This window comes from Oncorhynchus masou, chromosome 27, assembly GCF_036934945.1.
Source record: "Oncorhynchus masou masou isolate Uvic2021 chromosome 27, UVic_Omas_1.1, whole genome shotgun sequence".
In the NCBI taxonomy this organism is placed as follows: domain Eukaryota; kingdom Metazoa; phylum Chordata; class Actinopteri; order Salmoniformes; family Salmonidae; genus Oncorhynchus; species Oncorhynchus masou.
Window position 1 is genome coordinate 30264111 of NC_088238.1, and position 19490 is coordinate 30283600.

At 42.2% G+C, this 19490-nt stretch overlaps 1 protein-coding gene across 1 annotated transcript; it reads left to right on the top strand.

Moving 5' to 3' along the window:
• Nucleotides 1-4278: 4278 nt before the first annotated feature.
• LOC135515977 (macrophage mannose receptor 1-like) lies at nt 4279-18866 on the top strand. The gene is made up of 4 exons (XM_064939887.1): nt 4279-4370; nt 4665-4747; nt 4968-5321; nt 16643-18866. Exons 2-4 carry the CDS (start codon nt 4711-4713, stop codon nt 16996-16998), a joined length of 747 nt encoding a protein of 248 aa, XP_064795959.1. The 5' UTR covers nt 4279-4370; nt 4665-4710; the 3' UTR covers nt 16999-18866.
• The last annotated feature ends 624 nt before the right edge of the window (nt 18867-19490 follow it).

Genomic DNA, 19490 nt, shown 5'->3' on the forward strand with positions numbered 1-19490 from the left:
CATAGTCTGTCATCTAATTAAATGATGATCATATTTTCGTGTCATCTAGGGCTAGGCTTATGCTAGAAGATGGTTAACTAACAGATAGCATCTAATGCTAGCTATAGCATGAATGTTCAAATTTGATGTTCAATAATGAGTGACATGAGGAGCATTGTCCAATGCATTTGCTAGTTACATGTATGTTCAAGAGTCATGAATAGAGTAAATTGTATTTTCCTCCCTTTTTCTCCCCAATTTCAATTTTGTCTCATCGCTAGGGAGGTGAAGGCTGAGTCATTCCTCCTCCAAAACATTATTCGCCAAAGCGAGCTTCAGCATAACCCGGAAGCCAGCCGCACCAATGTGTCGGGAGGAAACACCGTTTAACAGACGACCGGGGTCAGCCTGCAGGCGCCCGGCTCGCCACAAGGAGTCATTAGAGCGTGATGAGCCAAGTAAAGCCTCCCCGGCCAAACCCTCCCCTAACCCGGGCGATGCTGGGCCAATTGTGTACCACCCTATGGGACTCCCGATCACGGCCAATTGTGATATGCCTCAAGCCACTTGGGAGGCCCCATGAATACAGGTTTGTCACAGAGGTCTGTTATTGGTTAGATAGTGCAAGCTAGCTAATATCAACTCTGACATGCATGTGCCTGTTGTGGCCGATGTGGCGGCAGCATATATAGAGCAGGTGGCATGCAAGGCTAACGTTAGACCGAATGAAATTGATCTTGTCTGTTTGATTTTGGCAGGTTAATATACTGTATTTATTTACATTTGACTCACGACTCGCACCATAGCCTCATGCACTAATGTGTAGCAATATATGGAATCTGTAAACTACCAGCAGATAGCCGGACTGCACACGGTGTGATGGAATGTTGGTCATTTCCTAGAGTAGCTCAAATGTTTTTAAAAACTCCTCCATGAAGCACGATGGCGACACACATAAATACCACTTCCTGATCTTCAAATGCGCCACTGATTATGTAGCACTATATTGGATCACTCCGATATGGCATCCTTCCAGAAGCTGTTTTTCAGTCTCTCGGTCCCAGCTTTGATGCACCTGTACTGACCTTACCTTCTGGATGATAGCAGGATGAACAGGCAGTGGCTCGGTTGGATGTTGTCCTTGATAATCTTTTTAGCCTTCCTGTGACAATGGGTGCTGTAGGTGTCCTGGGGGGCAGGTAGTTTGCCCCCAGTGATGCGTTGGGCAGACCGCACAACCCTCTGGACAGCCCTGCGGTTATGGGATGTGCAGTTGCCATACCAGGCTGTGATACAGACCTACAGGATGCTCTCAATTGTGCATCTGAAAAAGTTGAGGGTTTTAGGTGTCAAGCCAAATTTCTTCAACCTCCTGAGGTTGAAGAGGAGCTGTTGCGCCTTCTTCACAAAACTGTCTATGTGGTGGACCATTTCAGTTTGTCAGTGATGTTTACGCCAAAGAACTTGAAGCTTTTCACCTTCTCCACTGTGATCTACCTTCCACCTCGGAGCAAGCATTCCGAGCAAGAATTTCAGATTAGTCCTGTGTACAAGGTAGTGCTGCGACAGACCCCCTTAGATAGTTCCCGCCACACTAATTCCACCTCTTAATTTTCTCGGCTCATTCCAGAGATGATTCGCTTGGTAAGACCTCTATGTTAGAGTGTATATGCGCAGAAGTAAACCTGCAGCTATTCAATAGCATGGAGCAGCTAGCTAGCGCCTCCATTAGGGTGCTCTGCTGTCTCCGCACTCGTTTTGGTTTATGCCATCTCGTTTGGGTTTCGTCTTGTTTTTATTACTTGTGACAGTGTACCCACCTGGGCGATACCCGGTTTGGTCTACCAGTATTGTGTCGCTGTGTGTTTGTCTTAGTTGTCCGTGTGACTTGTCTGTCCACTGGAACCCTCCCGGTTATAGCCTTTAGGTTCGGGGACCGGTCCTTCCCCGAAGATCGGGAGACTGTGTATGTTTTGCTCTGGCGGTGTTGCCATATGTGACTCGTTACAGGAAAATAGGCGTATGTCAAGCATCACTACTGTCATTTGAACATAAACTTTTGTTTTACCAGAAATGCCTTCTGGAACATGTGAACTTTCATGTGCCTTAATAGTCACTTACTATAGTCATTTTGTTTATTTAACCTCTTGAGATGGGAAAACATGGATTTTATGAAGCTGAACATTAAATTAGGTGAAAAAAAATTGTTACACTTCTCAAAAGACACTGAAATGGTGGAATCATTGTACGTTTTGATTGACATGTTGTATTTAGGCATTGACAATGTTTTTTTTGTTTTTTTTAAATGTGTCCTCATTCAGACTAATCTTCCAATCTTCTAATTGTTTAAGCTCGTGGTGAGTGATATACTGTACAATATAATTTGCCATTATTAATGTAATTTGTTATCCACAATCTTCATGTGTGTGATACTTCCGATATTTGACATGGTTTCAAACAATATGATGGAATTCATTTTAATTATAGTCATCACTATTTAATATTTCAGTCCACTGTAACTATGGGTAACGTGAGTTAAGCCTTCTTACTCCTCTAAAACAGTAAATACCTTCCTAAATATGTATCTTTATACATTTCATTAGCAGTATCAAGCATGTTAAAGATGACTACGGAACCCCACAACACAAAAGGACTTTATTTTATTAAATGGATGTTGTGAGTATAATTGTCACAAAATTCTTCCAGGGAAGGAGAGGCGGACCAAAATGCACCGTGGTTATAGTTCATGTTTTTTTAATAGAAAAACTCAACATGAACATAATACAAAACAATAAATGTGGCAAAACCGAAACAGCCCTATCTGGTGCCACAACCACAAACACAAAGACAGGAAACAACCACCCACAAAACAGGCTATCTAAATATGGTTCCCAATCAGAGGCAATGACTAACACCTGCCTCTGATTGAGAACCATATCAGGCCCAAACACAGAAACAGACAAACTAGACATCCAACATAGAATGCCCACTCAGATCACACCCTGACCAAACAAAACATAGAAACATACAAAGCAAACTATGGTCAGGGTGTGACAATAACAGAAATACTGAGCTTGTTTTTACCTCTGTAGGCTACTATTGTTTCTCTTCACTCCATTTCTGTTCTAACTTGACAAAAATAAACAAAACATGAGAAAGTGCATATGTAGTCTTCCTTTTAACACACACAAACAAGATGTCCATACGGTGTATCCGTCTGTGCAGACAAACTCTGTGTTCTGTCACGTAAGTATCCGCTGAATCACAATTGTTGCGTCAAATGTGTTGTACATCAATGCATAGGGCCTAACTCCTTTTCTATATTAGATAAAATCAATCAATCCATCAAATGTATTTCTAAAGACCTTTTCACATCAGCAGATGTCACAATGTGCTATACAGAAACCCAGCCTAAAACCCCAAACAGCAAGCAACGCAGATGTAGAAGCGAGGTGGCTAGGAAAAACTCCCTAGAAAGTCAGAATCTAGGAAGAACCCGTGAGAGGAACTAGGCTCTGATGGGTGGTCAGTCCTCTTCTGGATGTACCGGGTTGAGATTATAACATGGCCAAGATGTTCAAACGTTCATAGATGACCAGCAGGGCCAAAAAATATTAATCACAGTGGTTGTAGAAGGTGCAACAGGTCAACACCTCAGGATTAAATGTCAGTTGGCTTTTCATAGCCGAGCATTTAGAGATAGAGACAGCAGTTGCGGTAGAGAGAGTTGAAAACAGCAGGTCCGGGGTAAGGTAGCACGTCCGGTGAACAGGTCAGGGTTCCATAGCCTCAGGCAGAACAGTTGAATCTGGAGCAGCAGCACAACCAGGTGGACTGGGGACAGCAAGGAGTCATCAGGCCAGGTAGTCCTGAGGCATGGGCCCAGGGTTCAGGTCCTCTGGGAGGGGAGGGAGAGGGTGAGAGAGAGCATACTTAAATTCACACAGGACACCGGATAAGACACGAGAAATACTCCAGACATAACAGACTGACCCTAGCCCCCGAACATAAAAACTATTGCAGCATAAATACTGGAGGCTGAGACAGGAGGGGTCGGGAGATACAATTCAACAGAAGAACAATACTATCCTTCTGTCTCATTGAGAGGTGAGGGGGATGGATAATGTATTGGCTGTGAGCCATTTGTGGTTACCGTACTGTTTTGCCTAAAATAGTCCCGATGTTTTGCAATGTAAAGTAAACATGCCAATCATCAGTCTTTCCAGGATTTGCATTATGAATATGTATATATGTAGGCAGACCAAGTCTTAGAATACTATTTCAGCTGTGTATATATATCTGAGTTTCTACTACACTGCTTCAGTCTGGAGGATCAGACCCCATCATACTACACAGACCAAATCCAGTCATATTGACACACACTACAGCAGGTAAAATAAACATAACCTAAATTTATCTGAGCTATTGATAACACTGGACTAGTTTGTGAGGTTAATAAATATAACACAAAGGACAACGTTATAGTACATTAGAGTACATAGCTACATCTAGATTGGGAATTTGATTTCATAATATCATTTTTATATTGATGTTGAGAAGGAGAATTTTTGGAATTGGAATTTGGAACTTTCAAAGTGTTGCAGTGTTCTGCTCTTGATTGAAAGTATTAACGATCAAAGTGTCAGGAATGCAAACTCATACATTTGACACATATCCTCATACAGAACACCAACCCATCTTTCCTCTGTCTCTCCCGACCCTGCTGTCACCATGGACATGACACCTCTGCTACTCCTACTCTGTGCCGGTAAGGATTGGCTCAGCCTACTCTAACACAGGAACCATACATTGTTGTCACTGATGGTTCACAGTGAACAAAAATCTAGTTAACCCCATCAACAACAACATATTTCATAGCTACATGTATAGCATCATAAACCATGAAATATACCTCTTATAATGTTTGCTTCTTTTGTTGGTGATGTGCATGCTAACGTTGAACTTCATCAAATTGTTTCTGTCTTCAGGTGGCTTCTGCACAGTCAGACTCAGCCGCCTCAGAGAGTTCACCCTCAGTGAAACGAAGGTCAATTCGACAGAAGCACAGACAAACTGCCAGAAGAACTATTCTGATCTAGTCACTGTGCACAACCAGGAGGATTATGAGCAGCTGATACAGTTAATGACATCTGACAAAATCGATCGTGCCTGGATAGGTCTGCATCGCACACAGCCCAGTCTGGTGTGGTCTAATGGAGACCCTGTGAATGACACTGCATGGTCACCTCCTAATTACACAAATCCAAACTGTGTAGCAATCAACCCTAATGTAACATGGGAGATATGTTTTCAAGAGAAAAACGTCATGTGTTATAAAAAAGGTAGGTCATTGCTTATTATTATTAGTAGTAGTAATAGTAGTAGTACTATTATTGTATATGTGGTGTACAGTGGGTGGGTGGGTGGGTGGGTGCGTGCGTGTGTTTAGGGGTCCGTGATCCAACCCTTAATACACTCTGGTGACGGAGATGAAGATCTGGTATGATGCTCAGGGTTACTGCAGAGAGATTTATACTGACCTGGTCAGCATCACGAACGAGGGAGAGAAGGAGGAGGTGAAAAGTAAAGGGATGAACAGTACTGCTCCTTACTGGATCGGCCTGCTGTAAGATGACTGGGAATGGGGTGATGGAGGGAGATCAGCCGACAGAAACTGGCTCAAATTCAAGCGTAGTTCAGATATCTACTACTGTCCAGAAGCAGGAGAAGCTGTACCAGTGCTGACGCTAAACGGTATACTGACTGTACAGCCAGGAAATGAAGACACGTACACTTTCTGTTCTAAGGGTAAGTTGTCAAGGTCAATGTTAGATTAGAAGTGTAATAGTCACATGTACAGGGTTGCAGATGTCATTCAAATCTTAAGCTCCGAGCTGCAACAAAAATGCAGGTCAAAGTGAAATAAAAACAAAAGTAACAATAAACATGAATATGAATACAATATATACATATGAACACTTTAACAATGGTAAAGGTCCATTTGGGTGGGGGCAGGGTAAATATCAGCAGGTGGGGGGGGGGGGGTAGCTGACTAGTGGTGACTATTCAGCATGATAATGTCCAGTGGGGTGGGGACAGGGTAAGATGACCGTTGATGTGGGGGGAAGAAAATGTCCGTAGGGAGACCAGCGGGGAGGTAGGAAGTCCAGGGGGGCGGGCAGGTAGCTGACTAGTGGTGAAGAGCTGGTAGCAGGTAGCTGACTAGTGGTGGGTATTCAGTAGCCTGATGGTCTCATGGTGGAAGCTCTTGGCCAGTCTTCCAGTTTTTGCCATGACGCTCCTGTACTGCCTGCGTCAGCGTGATGGAAGAGGGGAGAACAGGCAATGGCTTTTGTTGGTGTCCTGCAGGGCAGGCAGTGTGCACCCAATGGTACGTTTGGCTGAGCGTACCACTCTCTGTAGCACCTTCCGATCCGCGGCGATGGAGTTGCCGTACCAGGCTAGAGTATGCTCTCAATGGTGCTCTTATAGGACACTGTGAGGGTCCTTTGGGACAGGCCACATTTCTTCAGCATCCTGAGGTTGAAGAGTCCCTGTTGTGCATTCTTCAACAAGGTGTCCATGTGATTTTAGCATTTCAGGTCCTTGGAGATGTGTACGCAGAGGAATTTAAAGTTATTGACCTAAGGCGGCCCCATTGATGAGGTTGGGGGATGAGTTTGGGGGCGTACACAGCCTGGTTCCTCCTGAGGGTCCACAATCAGCTCCTTTGCATTGTTGACATTGAGGTTGGTTACCTGGCACCATGCCATCAGAGTGTCAACCTCCTGCCTGTAGGCCGTCTCATCGTTGTTGGTAATCAGACCTACTACTTTCATATCATCAGCGAACTTGATGCTAGAGTAGGAACTGTGTGAGGCCATGCAGTCGTGGGTATACAGGGAGTACAGGAGGGGACTGGGGACATACCCTTGTGGGGCCCCCTCATTGAGAATCAGTGTTGAAGAGGTATGTTGCCTACCTTCACCACCTGGGGGCAGCCCGTCAGGAAGTCCAGGACCCAGTTGCATAGGGAGGAGTTCAGACCCCAGGCCGTGAACTTTGTGGTGTGCTTAGAGGGCACTATGGCATTGAAGGCCGAGCTGTAATTGATGAACAGCATCCTCACATATGCATTCCTTTTGTCGAGATTGGTAAGGGCAGTGCAATGGTGATTGCGTCATTTGCTTTCTTTTTGTAATCCGTGATATTCAGGAGCCCCTGAGACATAGGCTTCGTGTCCGACCCGCTGAATTGCTCCTCCACTTTGTCCCTATAATTGTGTTTCGCCATCTTGATTCATCTGCGTAGTTCTACTGTTTATCTACTCTATTCTCCCCGGTCACCTTGCCATTTCTATAAGCAACATCTCTCTCATTCAGTTTCCTGACAAGGCTGCCATCAATCCACATTTATTGATTAAAGTCCATTTTGAGCAACTATGGGAATCACATCATCTATGCATTTTTTGATTAATCCAAAATGACAGAGTTGGTGTATTCATCAATGTTATCCTCAGAGGTGACCCGGAACATACAGTACCAATCAAAAGTTTGGACACACCTACTCATTGTGTTTTTCTTTATTTTTACTATTTTCTACATTGTAGAATAATAGTGAAGACATCAAAATGATGAAATGACACATGGAATCATGTAGTAACCAAAAAAGTGTTAAATCAAAATATATTTTATATTTGAGATTCTTCAAAGTAGCCTTGATGACAGCTTTGCACACTCTTGGCATTCTCTCAACCAGCTTCATGAGGTCTTTTCGACAGTCCATGATTACTTTAAGGCATGAAGGTCAGTAAATAAGGAATATTTCAAGATCTTTGAAAGTTTCTTCAAGTGCTGTCGCAAAAACCATCAAGCGCTATGATGAAACTGGCTCTCATGAGGACCGCCACAGAAAAGGAAGAGCCATAGTTACCTCTGGTAAAGAGGATAAGTTCATTAGAGTTACCAGCCTCAGAAATTGCAGCCCAATTAAATGTTTCACATATTTCAAGTAACAGACATCTCTTAACATGAATCAGGCCTTCATGGTCAAATTGCTGCAAAGAAACCACTGAAGGACACCAATTATAAGAAGAGACTTTCTTGGGCCAAGAAACACGAGCAATGGACATAAGACAGGTGGAAGCCTGTCCTTTGGTCTGATGAGTCCAAATTTGAAATCCAGAGTAGGTGAACAGATGATTTCCGCATGTGTAGTTCCCACCCTGAATCATGGAGGAGGTGGTGTGATGATGTGAGGGTGCTTTGCTGGTGACACTGTCAGTGATTTATTTAGCATTCACTGAAAACTTAACCAGCATGGCTACCACAGCATTCTGCAGCGATACGCCATCCCAAATGGTTTGCACTTAGTGGGACTATGATTTGTATTTCAACAGGATAATGACCCAACACACCTCCAGGCTGTGCAAGGGCTATTTGACCAAGAAGGAGAGTGATGGAATGCTGCATCAGATGACCTGGCCTCCACAATCAGCATAAGTGGGAACTCCTTCAAGACTGCTGGAAAAGCATTCCAGGTGAAGCTGGTGGAGAAAATGCCAAGAGTGTGCACAGCTGTCATCCAGGAAAAGGGGGGCTACTTTGAAGAATCTAAAATCTATTTTGATTTGTTTAACACTTATTTGGTTACTACATGATTCCATGTGTTATATCATTGTTTTGATATCTTCTACAATGTAGAAAACAGTAGAAATAAAGAAAAACCCTTGAATGAGTAAGTGTCTCTAAACATTTGACTGGTACTCAAATCAAATCAAATGTATTTATATAGACCTTCGTACATCAGCTGATATCTCAAAGTCCTGTACAGAAACCCAGCCTAAAACCCCGAACAGCAAGCAATGCAGGTGTAGAAGCATGGTGGCTAGGAAAAACTCCATAGAAAGGCCAAGAAACCTAGAGAGGAACCAGGCTATGTGGGGTGGCCAGTCCTCTTCTGGCTGTGCCGGGTGGAGATTATAACAGAACATGGCCAAGATGTTCAAATGTTCATAAATGACCAGCATGGTCAAATATCAATAATCACAGGCAGAACAGTTGAAACTGGAGCAGCAGCACGGCCAGGTGGACTGAGGAAAGCAAGGAGTCATCATGTCAGGTAGTCCTGAGGCATGGTCCTAGGGCTCAGGTCCTCCGAGAGAGAGAAAGAAAGAGAGAAGGAGAGAATTAGAGAACGCACACTTAGATTCACATAGGACACCGAATAGGACAGGAGAAGTACTCCAGATATAACAAACTGACCCTAACCCCCCGACACATAAACTACTGCAGCATAAATACTGGAGGCTGAGACAGGAGGGGTCAGGAGACACTGTGGCCCCATTCGAGGACACCCCCGGAAAGGGCCAAACAGGAAGGATATAACCCCACCTACTTTGCCAAAGCACAGCCCCTACACCACTAGAGGGATATCTTCAACCACCAACTTACCATCCTGAGACAAGGCCGAGTATAGCCCACAAAGATCTCCGCCACAGCACAACCCAAAGGGGGTGCCAACCCAGACAGGAAGATCATATCAGTGACTCAACCCACTCAAGTGACGCACCCCTCCTAGGGACGGTATGAAAGAGCCCTAGTAAGCCAGTGACTCAGCCCCTGTAATAGGGTTAGAGGCAGAGAATCCCAGTGGAAAGAGGGGAACCGGCCAGGCAGACAGCGAGGGCGGTTCGTTGCTCACCTTCACACTCCTGGGCCAGACTACACTCAATCATTTGACCGACTGAAGAGATGAGTCTTCAGTAAAAACTTAAAGGTTGAGACTGTGTTTGCGTCTCTCACATGGGTAGGAAGACCATTCCATAAAAATGGAGCTCTATAGGAGAAAGCCCTGCCTCCAGCTATTTGCTTAGAAATTCTAGGGACAATTAGGAGGCCTGTGTCTTGTGACCATAGCGTACGTGTAGGTATGTACGGCAGGACCAAATCAGAGAGATAGGTAGGAGCAAGCCCATGTAATGCTTTGTAGGTTAGCAGAAAAACCTTGAAATCAGCCCTTGCCTTGACAGGAAGCCAGTGTAAGGAGGCTAGCACTGGAGTAATATGATTAATTTTTTTGGTTCTCGTCAGGATTCTAGCAGCTGTATTTAGCACTAACTGAAGTTTAGCTGGAAAGTTTAGCTGGAAAGTTTAGCTGGTAGCTGGAAAGTAGAGCATTGCAGTAGTCTAACCTAGAAGTGACAAAAGCATGGATTAATTTTTTTGCATCATTTTTGGACAGAAAAAGTTTCTGATTTTTGCAATGTTACGTAGATGGAAAAAAGCTGCCCTTGAAACAGTCTTGATATGTTCTTCAAAATAGAGATCAGGATCCAGAGTAACGCTGAGGTCCTTCACAGTTTTATTTGAGACAACTGTACAACCATTAAGATTAATTGTCAGATTCAACAGAAGATTTCTTTGTTTCTTCGGACCTAGAACAAGCATCTCTGTTTTGTCAGAGTTTAAAAGTAGAAAGTTTGCAGACATCCACTTCCTTATGTCTGAAACACAGGCTTATAGCGAGGGCAATTTTGGGGCTTCACCATGTTTCATTGAAATGTACAGCTGTGTGTCATCCGCATAGCAGTGAAAGTTAACATTATGTTTTCGAATGACATCCCCAAGAGGTAAAATATATAGTGAAAACAATAGTGGTCCTAAAACGGAACCTTGAGGATCACCGAAATTTACAGTTGATTTGTCAGAGGACAAACCATTCACAGAGACAAACTGATATCTTTCCGACAGATAAGATCTAAACCAGGCCAAAACTTGTCCGTGTAGACCAATTTGGGTTTCCAATTTCTCCAAAAGAATGTGGTGATCGATGGTATCAAAAGCAGCACTAAGGTCTAGGAGCACGAGGACAGATGCAGAGCCTCGGTCTGATGCCATTAAAAGGTCATTTACCACCTTCACAAGTGCAGTCTCAGTGCTATGATGGGGTCTAAAACCAGACTGAAGCATTTAGTATACATTGTTTGTCTTCAGGAAGGCAGTGAGTTGCTACGCAACAGCCTTTGCTAAAACTTTTGAGAGGAATGGAAGATTCGATATAGGCCAATAGTTTTTTATATTTTCTGGGTCAAGGTTTGGCTTTTTCAAGAGAGGCTTTATTACTGCCACTTTTAGTGAGTTTGGTACACATCTGGTGGATAGAGAGCCGTTTGTTATGTTCAACATAGGAGGGCCAAGCACAGGAAGCAGCTCTTTCAGTAGTTTAGTTGGAATAGGGTCCAGTATTCAGCTTGAAGGTTTAGAGGCCATGATTATTTTCATCATTGTGTCAAGAGATATAGTACTAAAACACTTGAGTGTCTCTCTTGATCCTAGGTCCTGGCAGAGTTGTGCAGACTCAGGACAACTGAGCTTTGAAGGAATACGCAAATTTAAAGAGTAGTCCGTAATTTGCTTTCTAATAATCATGATCTTTTCCTCAAAGAAGTTCATGAATGTATCACTGCTGAAGTGAAAGCCATCCTCTCTTGGGGAATGCTGTATGCCAGTCCACATGATGCAAGCAGTCTTTGAGCATGGATTCTGATCGGTTGGACCAATGCTGTACAGACCTGACCACCGGAACTTCCCTCTTGAGTCTTTGTTTGTAGGCATGGAGAAGTAAAATGGAGTCATGGTCAGATTTGAAGTTGAGAGAGGGCCTTATACTGCTGTGAGGATAACACAGTGCCACCGACACGGCCCGCTCCTGAGGACTGTTGACTCTCGCTCTCTGTAGCCGACGTGAGTAACACATTTAAGAGTGATAACCGTCTCAAGGACCGTCTCAAACAACAACCTTAGCCGCTTCATCAGAGCATGTGCAGACCAGCTGGCTGGAGTGATTATGGACATTTTCAATCTCTCCCTAGCCCAGTCTGCTGTCCCCAAAATGTCAACCATTCTTCCTGTAACCAAGAATGCAAAGGTACAGTGCCTTGCGAAAGTATTCGGCCCCCTTGAACTTTGCCACCTTTGGCCACATTTCAGGCTTCAAACATAAAGATATAAAACTGGATTTTTTTGTGAAGAATCAACAACAAGTGGGACACAATCATGAAGTGGAACGACATTTAATGGATATTTCAAACTTTTTTAACAAATCAAAAACTGAAAAATTGGGCATGCAAAATTATTCAGCCCCTTTACTTTCAGTGCAGCAAACTCTCTCCAGAAGTTCAATGAGGATCTCTGAATGATCCAATGTTGACCTAAATGACTAATGATGATAAATACAATCCACCTGTGTGTAATCAAGTCTCCGTATAAATGTACCTGCACTGTGATAGTCTCAGAGGTCCGTTAAAAGCGCAGAGAGCATCATGAAGAACAAGGAACACACCAGGCAGGTCCGAGATACTGTTGTGAATAAGTTTAAAGCCGGATTTGGATACAAAAATATTTCCCAAGCTTTAAACATCCCAAGGAGCACTGTGCAAGCGATAATATTGAAATGGAAGGAGTATCAGACCACTGCAAATCTACCAAGACCTGGCCGTCCCTCTAAACTTTCAGCTCATACAAGGAGAAGACTGATCAGAGATGCAGCCAAGAGGCCCATGATCACTCTGGATGAACTGCAGAGATCTACAGCTGAGATGGGAGACTCTGTCCATAGGACAACAATCAGTCGTATATTGCACAAATCTGGCCTTTATGGAAGAGTGGCAAGAAGAAAGCCATTTCTTAAAGATATCCATAAAAAGTGTCATTTAAAGTTTGCCACAAGCCACCTGGGAGACACACCAAACATGTGGAAGAAGGTGCTCTGGTCAGATGAAACCAAAATTGAACTTTTTGGCAACAATGCAAAACGTTATGTTTGGCGTAAAAGCAACACAGCTCATCACCCTGAACACTATAACCACTGTCAAACGTGGTGGTGGCAGCATCATGGTTTGGGCCTGCTTTTCTTCAGCAGGGACAGGGAAGATGGTTAACATTGATGGGAAGATGGATGGAGCCAAATACAGGACCATTCTGGAAGAAAACCTGATGGAGTCTGCAAAAGACCTGAGACTGGGACAGAGATTTGTCTTCCAACAAGACAATGATCCAAAACATAAAGCAAAATCTACAATGGAATGGTTCAAAAATAAACATATCCAGGTGTTAGAATGGCCAAGTCAAAGTCCAGACCTGAATCCAATCGAGAATCTGTGGAAAGAACTGACAACTGCAGTTCACAAATGCTCTCCATCCAACCTCACTGAGCTCGAGCTGTTTTGCAAGGAGGAATGGGAAGAAATTTCAGTCTCTCGATGTGCAAAACTGATAGAGACATACCCCAAGCGACTTACAGCTGTAATCGCAGCAAAAGGTGGCACTACAAAGTATTAACTTAAGGGGGCTGAATAATTTTGCACGCCCAATATCTCAGTTTTTGATTTGTTAAAAAAGTTTGAAATATCCAATAAATGTCGTTCCACTTCATGATTGTGTCCCACTTGTTGTTGATTCTTCACAAAAAATACAGGTTTATATCTTTATGTTTGAAGCCTGAAATGTGGCAAAAGGTCGCAAAGTTCAAGGGGGCCGAATACTTTCGCAAGGCACTGTAACTGAACTAAATGATTATCGCCCCATAGCACTAACTTCTGTCCTCATAAGGTGCTTTGAGAGGCAAGTTAGGGGTCATTTTACCTCCACCTTACCTGACACCCTAGACCCACCTCAATTTGCATACCGCCCCAATAGATCCAAAGCTGACGCAATCGCCATCGCACTACGCACTGCCCTATCTCATCTAAACAAGAGGAATACCAACAGTGCCTTCAGAAAGTATTCAGACCCATTAACCTTTTCCACATTTTGTTAGGTTACAGACTTATTCTAAAATTTATTAAATCGTTATTTTCCCTCCCCCTCATCAATCTAAAAACAATCCCAAATAATGACATAGCAAAAACACTTTTTCAGAAATGTTTGCTAATTTAAAAAAAAAAATTATAATAATTAAATATCAGATTTACAAAAGTATTCAGACCCTTTACTCAGTACTTTGTTGAAGCACCTTGGGCAGCGATTACAGCCTCAAGTCTTCTTGGGTATGACGCTACACCTGTATTTGGGGAGTTTTTGGGAACACCTGTATTTGGGGAGTTTCTCCCATTCTTCTCTGCAGATCCTCTCAAGCGTTGCTGCACAGCTATTTTTCGAAGCCACTCCACTCCTGCGTTGTCTTGGCTGTGTGCTTAGGGTCATTGTCCTGTTAGAAGGTAAACCCCCGCCCCATACTGAGGTCCTGAGCGCTCTGGAGCAGGTTGTCATCAAGGATCTCTCCGTGCTTTGCACCATTCATCTTTGCCTCAATCTTGAATAGTCTCCCAGTCCTTGCCACTGAAAAAAATCCCGACTGCATGATGCTTCCAACACCATGATTCACCGCATGGATGGTGCCAGGTTTCTTCCAGACATGATACATGGCATTGAGGCCAACTAGTTCAATCTTGGTTTCATCAGACCAGGGAATCTTGTTTCTCACGGTCTGAGAAACTCCAAGTGGGATGTCATGTGCCTTTTTACTTTCACCTCCCTGACCAAGGCCCTTCTCCCCTGATTGCTCAGTTTGTCCTGACAGCCAGATTTAGGAAGTGTCTTGGTGGTTCTAAACTTCTTCCATTTAAGAATTATGGAGGCCAATGTGTTCTTGGGACCCTTCAATTCTGCAGACATTTTTTGGTACCCTTCCCCAGATCTGTGACTCGACAACATCCTGTCTCGGAGCTCTGCAGATAATTCCTTCAACCTCATGGCTTGGGTTTTGCTCTGACTTGAACCGTCAACTGTGGGACTTTATATAGACAGGTGTGTTCCTTTCCAAATCATGTCCAATCAATTCAATTTACCACAGGTGGACTCCAGTCAAGTTGTAGAAACATCAAGGATTATCAATGGAAACAGGATGCACCTGTTGAGCTCAATTTTCAGTATTATAGCAAAGGGTCTGAATACTTATGTAAATAAGGTATTTCTGTTTTTTAAATTTTTAATACATTTGCTAAAATGTTTTCACTTCATAATTATTAGGTATTGTGTGTAGATTGCTGAGGATAAAATAAAATCCATGTTAAAATAAGCCTGTAACATAACAAAATGTAGAAAAAGTCTAGGGGCCTGATCACTTTCCGGAGGCACTGTATGTAACAATGCTGTTCATTGACTACTGCTTAGCCTTCAACACCATAGTTCTCTCCAAGCTCATTATTAAGCTCGGGCCCTGGGTCTGAACCCCGGCCTGTGCAACTGGGTCCTGGACTTCCTGACGGGCCGGCTCCAGGTGGTGAAAGCAGGAACAAAACCTCCGCTACGCTGGTCCTCAACACAGGGACCCCACAAGGGTGCATGCTCAGCCCCCTCCTATACTCCCTGTTAATCCATGAATGCGTGGCCACGCATGCTTCCAATTCAATCATCAAGTTTGCAGATGACACAACACTTCTTGGCCTGCTTACCAACAATGACGAGACAGCCTACTTTGGGGAGGTAAGGGCTCTGGCAGAGTGGTGCCAGGAAAAGAACCTCTCCCTCAACATTAACAAAAAGAAAGGAGCTGATTGTGGACTTCAGGAGAAAGTAGAGGGAGCACACTCCCATCCACATCGACGAGGCCACAGTGGAGAAGATTAAAAGCTTCAAGGTCCTCGGCGTATACATCACTGACAATCTGAAATTGTCCACCCACACAGACCGTGTGGTGAATATGGCACCACAGCACCGCTTCAACTTCAGATATTTGGCTCGGCCCCTATGACCCTCATATTTATGTAAATATGGTATTTCTGTTTTTTACTTTTAATCAATTAGCAAAAATGTTTGTTTTTTAAATCCATTTTAGAATAAGGCTGAAATGTATCAACGTTTGGAAAAAGTCAAGGAGCGAGGTCAGTACAGGTACAGAAGGCGAGGTCAGTACAGGTGCATCAAAGCTGGTACAGAGAGACTGAAAAACAGCTTCTATCTTAAGGCTATCATACTGTTAATAAACTATCACTAGCCGGCTTCCATGCGGATACGCAACCCTGCACCTTAGAGGCTGCTGCCCTATATACAGATCATAGACTTTGAATCACTTTCCCACTTTCCACTTTAATAACGGAACACTAGGCATTTTAATAATGTTTAAATATATTTTACATACTGCTTTACTCATGTTATATGTACAGTATATTCTGTATTCTAAACTACTGTTTAAGTCAATGCCACTCAGACATTGTTTGTCTGAATATTTATATATTTCTTAATTCCATTCTTTTAGTTTGAGATTTGTTTGTATTGTTGTGAATTGTTAGATACTACTGCACTGTTGGATCTAGGAACACACGCATTTCACCAAACACCAGCAAAACCTCTGCTAAATATGTGTATGTGACCAATACAATTTGATTTAATTTGATTAGCAGTGGTTAAATCTTGAATGTGTTGGCAATAATTTGGGAGCACGGGCCTCAAATTATTTTTGTTAACGCAATTTGTTCAGGGTCCAATGAAGATCTTTGAATGTATTTTTAGTATCACCTTGAGGTGGGATTTACTCAGCCATGACGATAATCTATGAAAATGCTCTCATTATTTTTGGAATTGTTAGACAGAGAATTATAAATTGGCCATCTTAATTATTATTATTAACAGCTCTTCTGATTTTGTGTGTCCGTTTCTTTCAGAATCATTCCACCTAATCAATGAAACAAAGACCTGGGATCAAGCTCTGGACTACTGCAATAAGAACTACCATGGACTGCTTCGGTTGGAGTCTGAGGCTGACCACAAGATTGTTGAGCAGAAACTGAGTCGTAGTGTGAAACTTGTACCTGGTCCTGTGTGGGTGGGTCTAAGGCAGAGCCGTCTCTTTGGGTTTTGGCTCTGGACCAATGGGATGCCAGTGCAGTGGAGTAACTGGGAGGGGTACAGACAGCCTAAACAGCCTCTGTCCAACCACTGTGGTGCCATGGCAACGTGGAGATCAAGATCGCCACACTGGAAGGATGAATGTGACTATACCAGCCAGAATACAGCATGATATTATAGTATGGCAACTTTATATGAACTTTGAACTCTTTGTCAAAGGACAAGGGAGAGCTCTGCTGGGCAACCCAGCCTTTCAGCTTCGACCAATCTATCGAAGCGCAGTTCAGAGTAAATATTTCTTTCATGTTCCTTTTCCAAATGGGCGGTTATTTAGAATGCATAAGATTATGTATTTACGATAGCATAGCTTCATGAGGTCCGATAGAGACCCAATCCTTTTGTTCCTCAGTCTTCCTGTGCTTTCATTCAAACCCAACCCCCTTTCTTTGTGTAACCAGCTGTCATATCGGTTCCGTCCGCTAGGGACATTTTCTTGTATGACATAATTAGTAATCACTGTATGATCCATCCTGTGTATATGTAATTATGTGTGATTATTTAGGTATTTAGTAAATAATTATTGCTATTGCTGTTTCAACTTGTTAGCCAGGGTTTGTGAAGATAACCAAGATTTTTACGACGTTCAGATGAGACGGAATAAGGTGACGATTGATAATTGACTACTTTTGATATAAAAGATTACCAGATCTTTAAGAGTTTATCCGGAAGACAACAGCTCTATAAACATTCTCACGTGGTGCCCTGACTTCTTAGTTAATTACATTTAATTTAGTTAGTTTAATCAGGTAATATTAATTACAGAGAATTGATTTGATAAAATAGCATGTCATATATCAGTTAATCCATAGCAAAGAAACGACACTGTATTGAATTATACATTTTTTACATTTAAATATTGATGTCACAAATGTATCATTTGTACAGTTACTTAAAAATTTAGTTTTTTTGTTACATTTGACTGTGTAAAACAGTACTACTTATTTATCTTTGATACATAGCATTTTGCAAAAAAACATGCTTATTAGTCTCTTGGAAATGAAACCATCAGGTGATAGAAATGGAATTGTTTAAAATCTGTCATTGAACAACCCCATGCCACGATTAGATAGTAAAATAAATACACCAATCTCTTTCATAATTTATTTAAACAAGAAAAGCTAATCTGCTAGCATTTCTGAAAATGGATATGTAGCGTTTAGGAATGAAACTCTTCAAGTATAAGTAAGTAGGGTTAGTAAGACAGAAGCATTAGTATAAGTTTAAGTTTAACCAACTCACTGTCACAAATGATCATTAAACAGAAACAAATTAGACACATGAAAAAGTCACATTTTTCATGTCCACCACACAATTCTGCGTACAGTGCAATTCAATCACAGATGAAGCAATGCACATGAGGTGGCAATTTGTGCAAATATGTATTTGCGTTTTGTGTTTTTGTGTGGCTTAATTTGTGTGAAAAGACTTGATTTGTAAGAAAAGATGCACATTTTTGTGCAACTTCATTTACAGGAAAATACATTTTTGTAGGACAAATTGAGGAATAATCTTTTAAAAGTTATTAGAGCAATGTATGATGGGCAATGGTTTTCTATACTGACTTTTTTTGTGTGCCCCAAATATATTTATATTTATAAAAAAAGTTAACCACTCAATATGGTTAATCAAACAGGTTCTCACAAAAACAATTGAAATAAAATAGTAGCTTTACTTTGTAGTTTTTTAAATGAATACCAATACCGCTTTGTATGCCTGTTTTCAATTCATACTTTTGGATACTGTTGCACATTTATAATGTAGGCAACAGTAGATCTACATGATTCCTTCGTAAGGCATTTCATATTTGCACATCGCTACATACGGATCGTTATTGGATTTTCCGTGAAAGAGTAACGGTTAATGTGATTGGATGTTAATTATTTGACTAGGCTACCTGTATTTGACATTGTGCTGTTATTTCGCTGAACACTAGATGGTTTAATTGTATTTTTGGCAGTGAAACGAGGCTACTCAGGCGAGAAAAAACCTCACCCAAATGTATAGCCCCGTTGGAAAATATAAATGGATTGTTTGAAAATGTGAAAATTATTATTATGCTATATATTTTTTATGTGAATCGCATTTTTATTTGGCGTTCCCCCGACGGCATTGCCCCAGTTTGGAAATGCCAGTATTAAGGCAAGTCGTTCAGGTCCTGAAGCAGGAAAGCATCCCCAAACCATCACGCTACCACCACCATCCTTGACCTTTGGTATGTGGTTCTTACTGTGGAATGCAGTGTATGGTTTTCGGCAGACCTAATGGGATCCATGTTGTCCAAAAAGTTTAGAGAGAGAGAATATCCTGGAGCTGGAGTGGGAGAGACAGTTTGGCTGTGGGCCTAAAGGAGCTTCTGCTGTCTACATACAGTATAAAAATTGAACCCTTGTGTTGTCCTAAGGGTAAAAAAAATGACCTGCCACTATGTTTAACAGCAGAGAAAACCCCCTAAATGATATTTTTTCAACTAAACTTAATGACTTTTCCTAGAGTGACCCCAACATTAGAAAAGTGAAGCATCACCTTTGTTCATATTTCCAAGAAAACTGTACACCACCAGTGTACAAAGATTGTCTTAGGGTCATTTTTCACCTGGCAGTTCTA

Bases quoted from the DNA above. Each gene is read 5' to 3' on its own strand.
- LOC135515977 (XM_064939887.1), top strand. From the start codon at position 4,711: ATGGACATGACACCTCTGCTACTCCTACTCTGTGCCG. The intron at 4,748-4,967 runs GTAAGGATTGGC...TTCTGTCTTCAG, and splicing joins GCTACTCCTACTCTGTGCCG to GTGGCTTCTGCACAGTCAGA. The intron at 5,322-16,642 runs GTAGGTCATTGC...CGTTTCTTTCAG, and splicing joins CGTCATGTGTTATAAAAAAG to AATCATTCCACCTAATCAAT.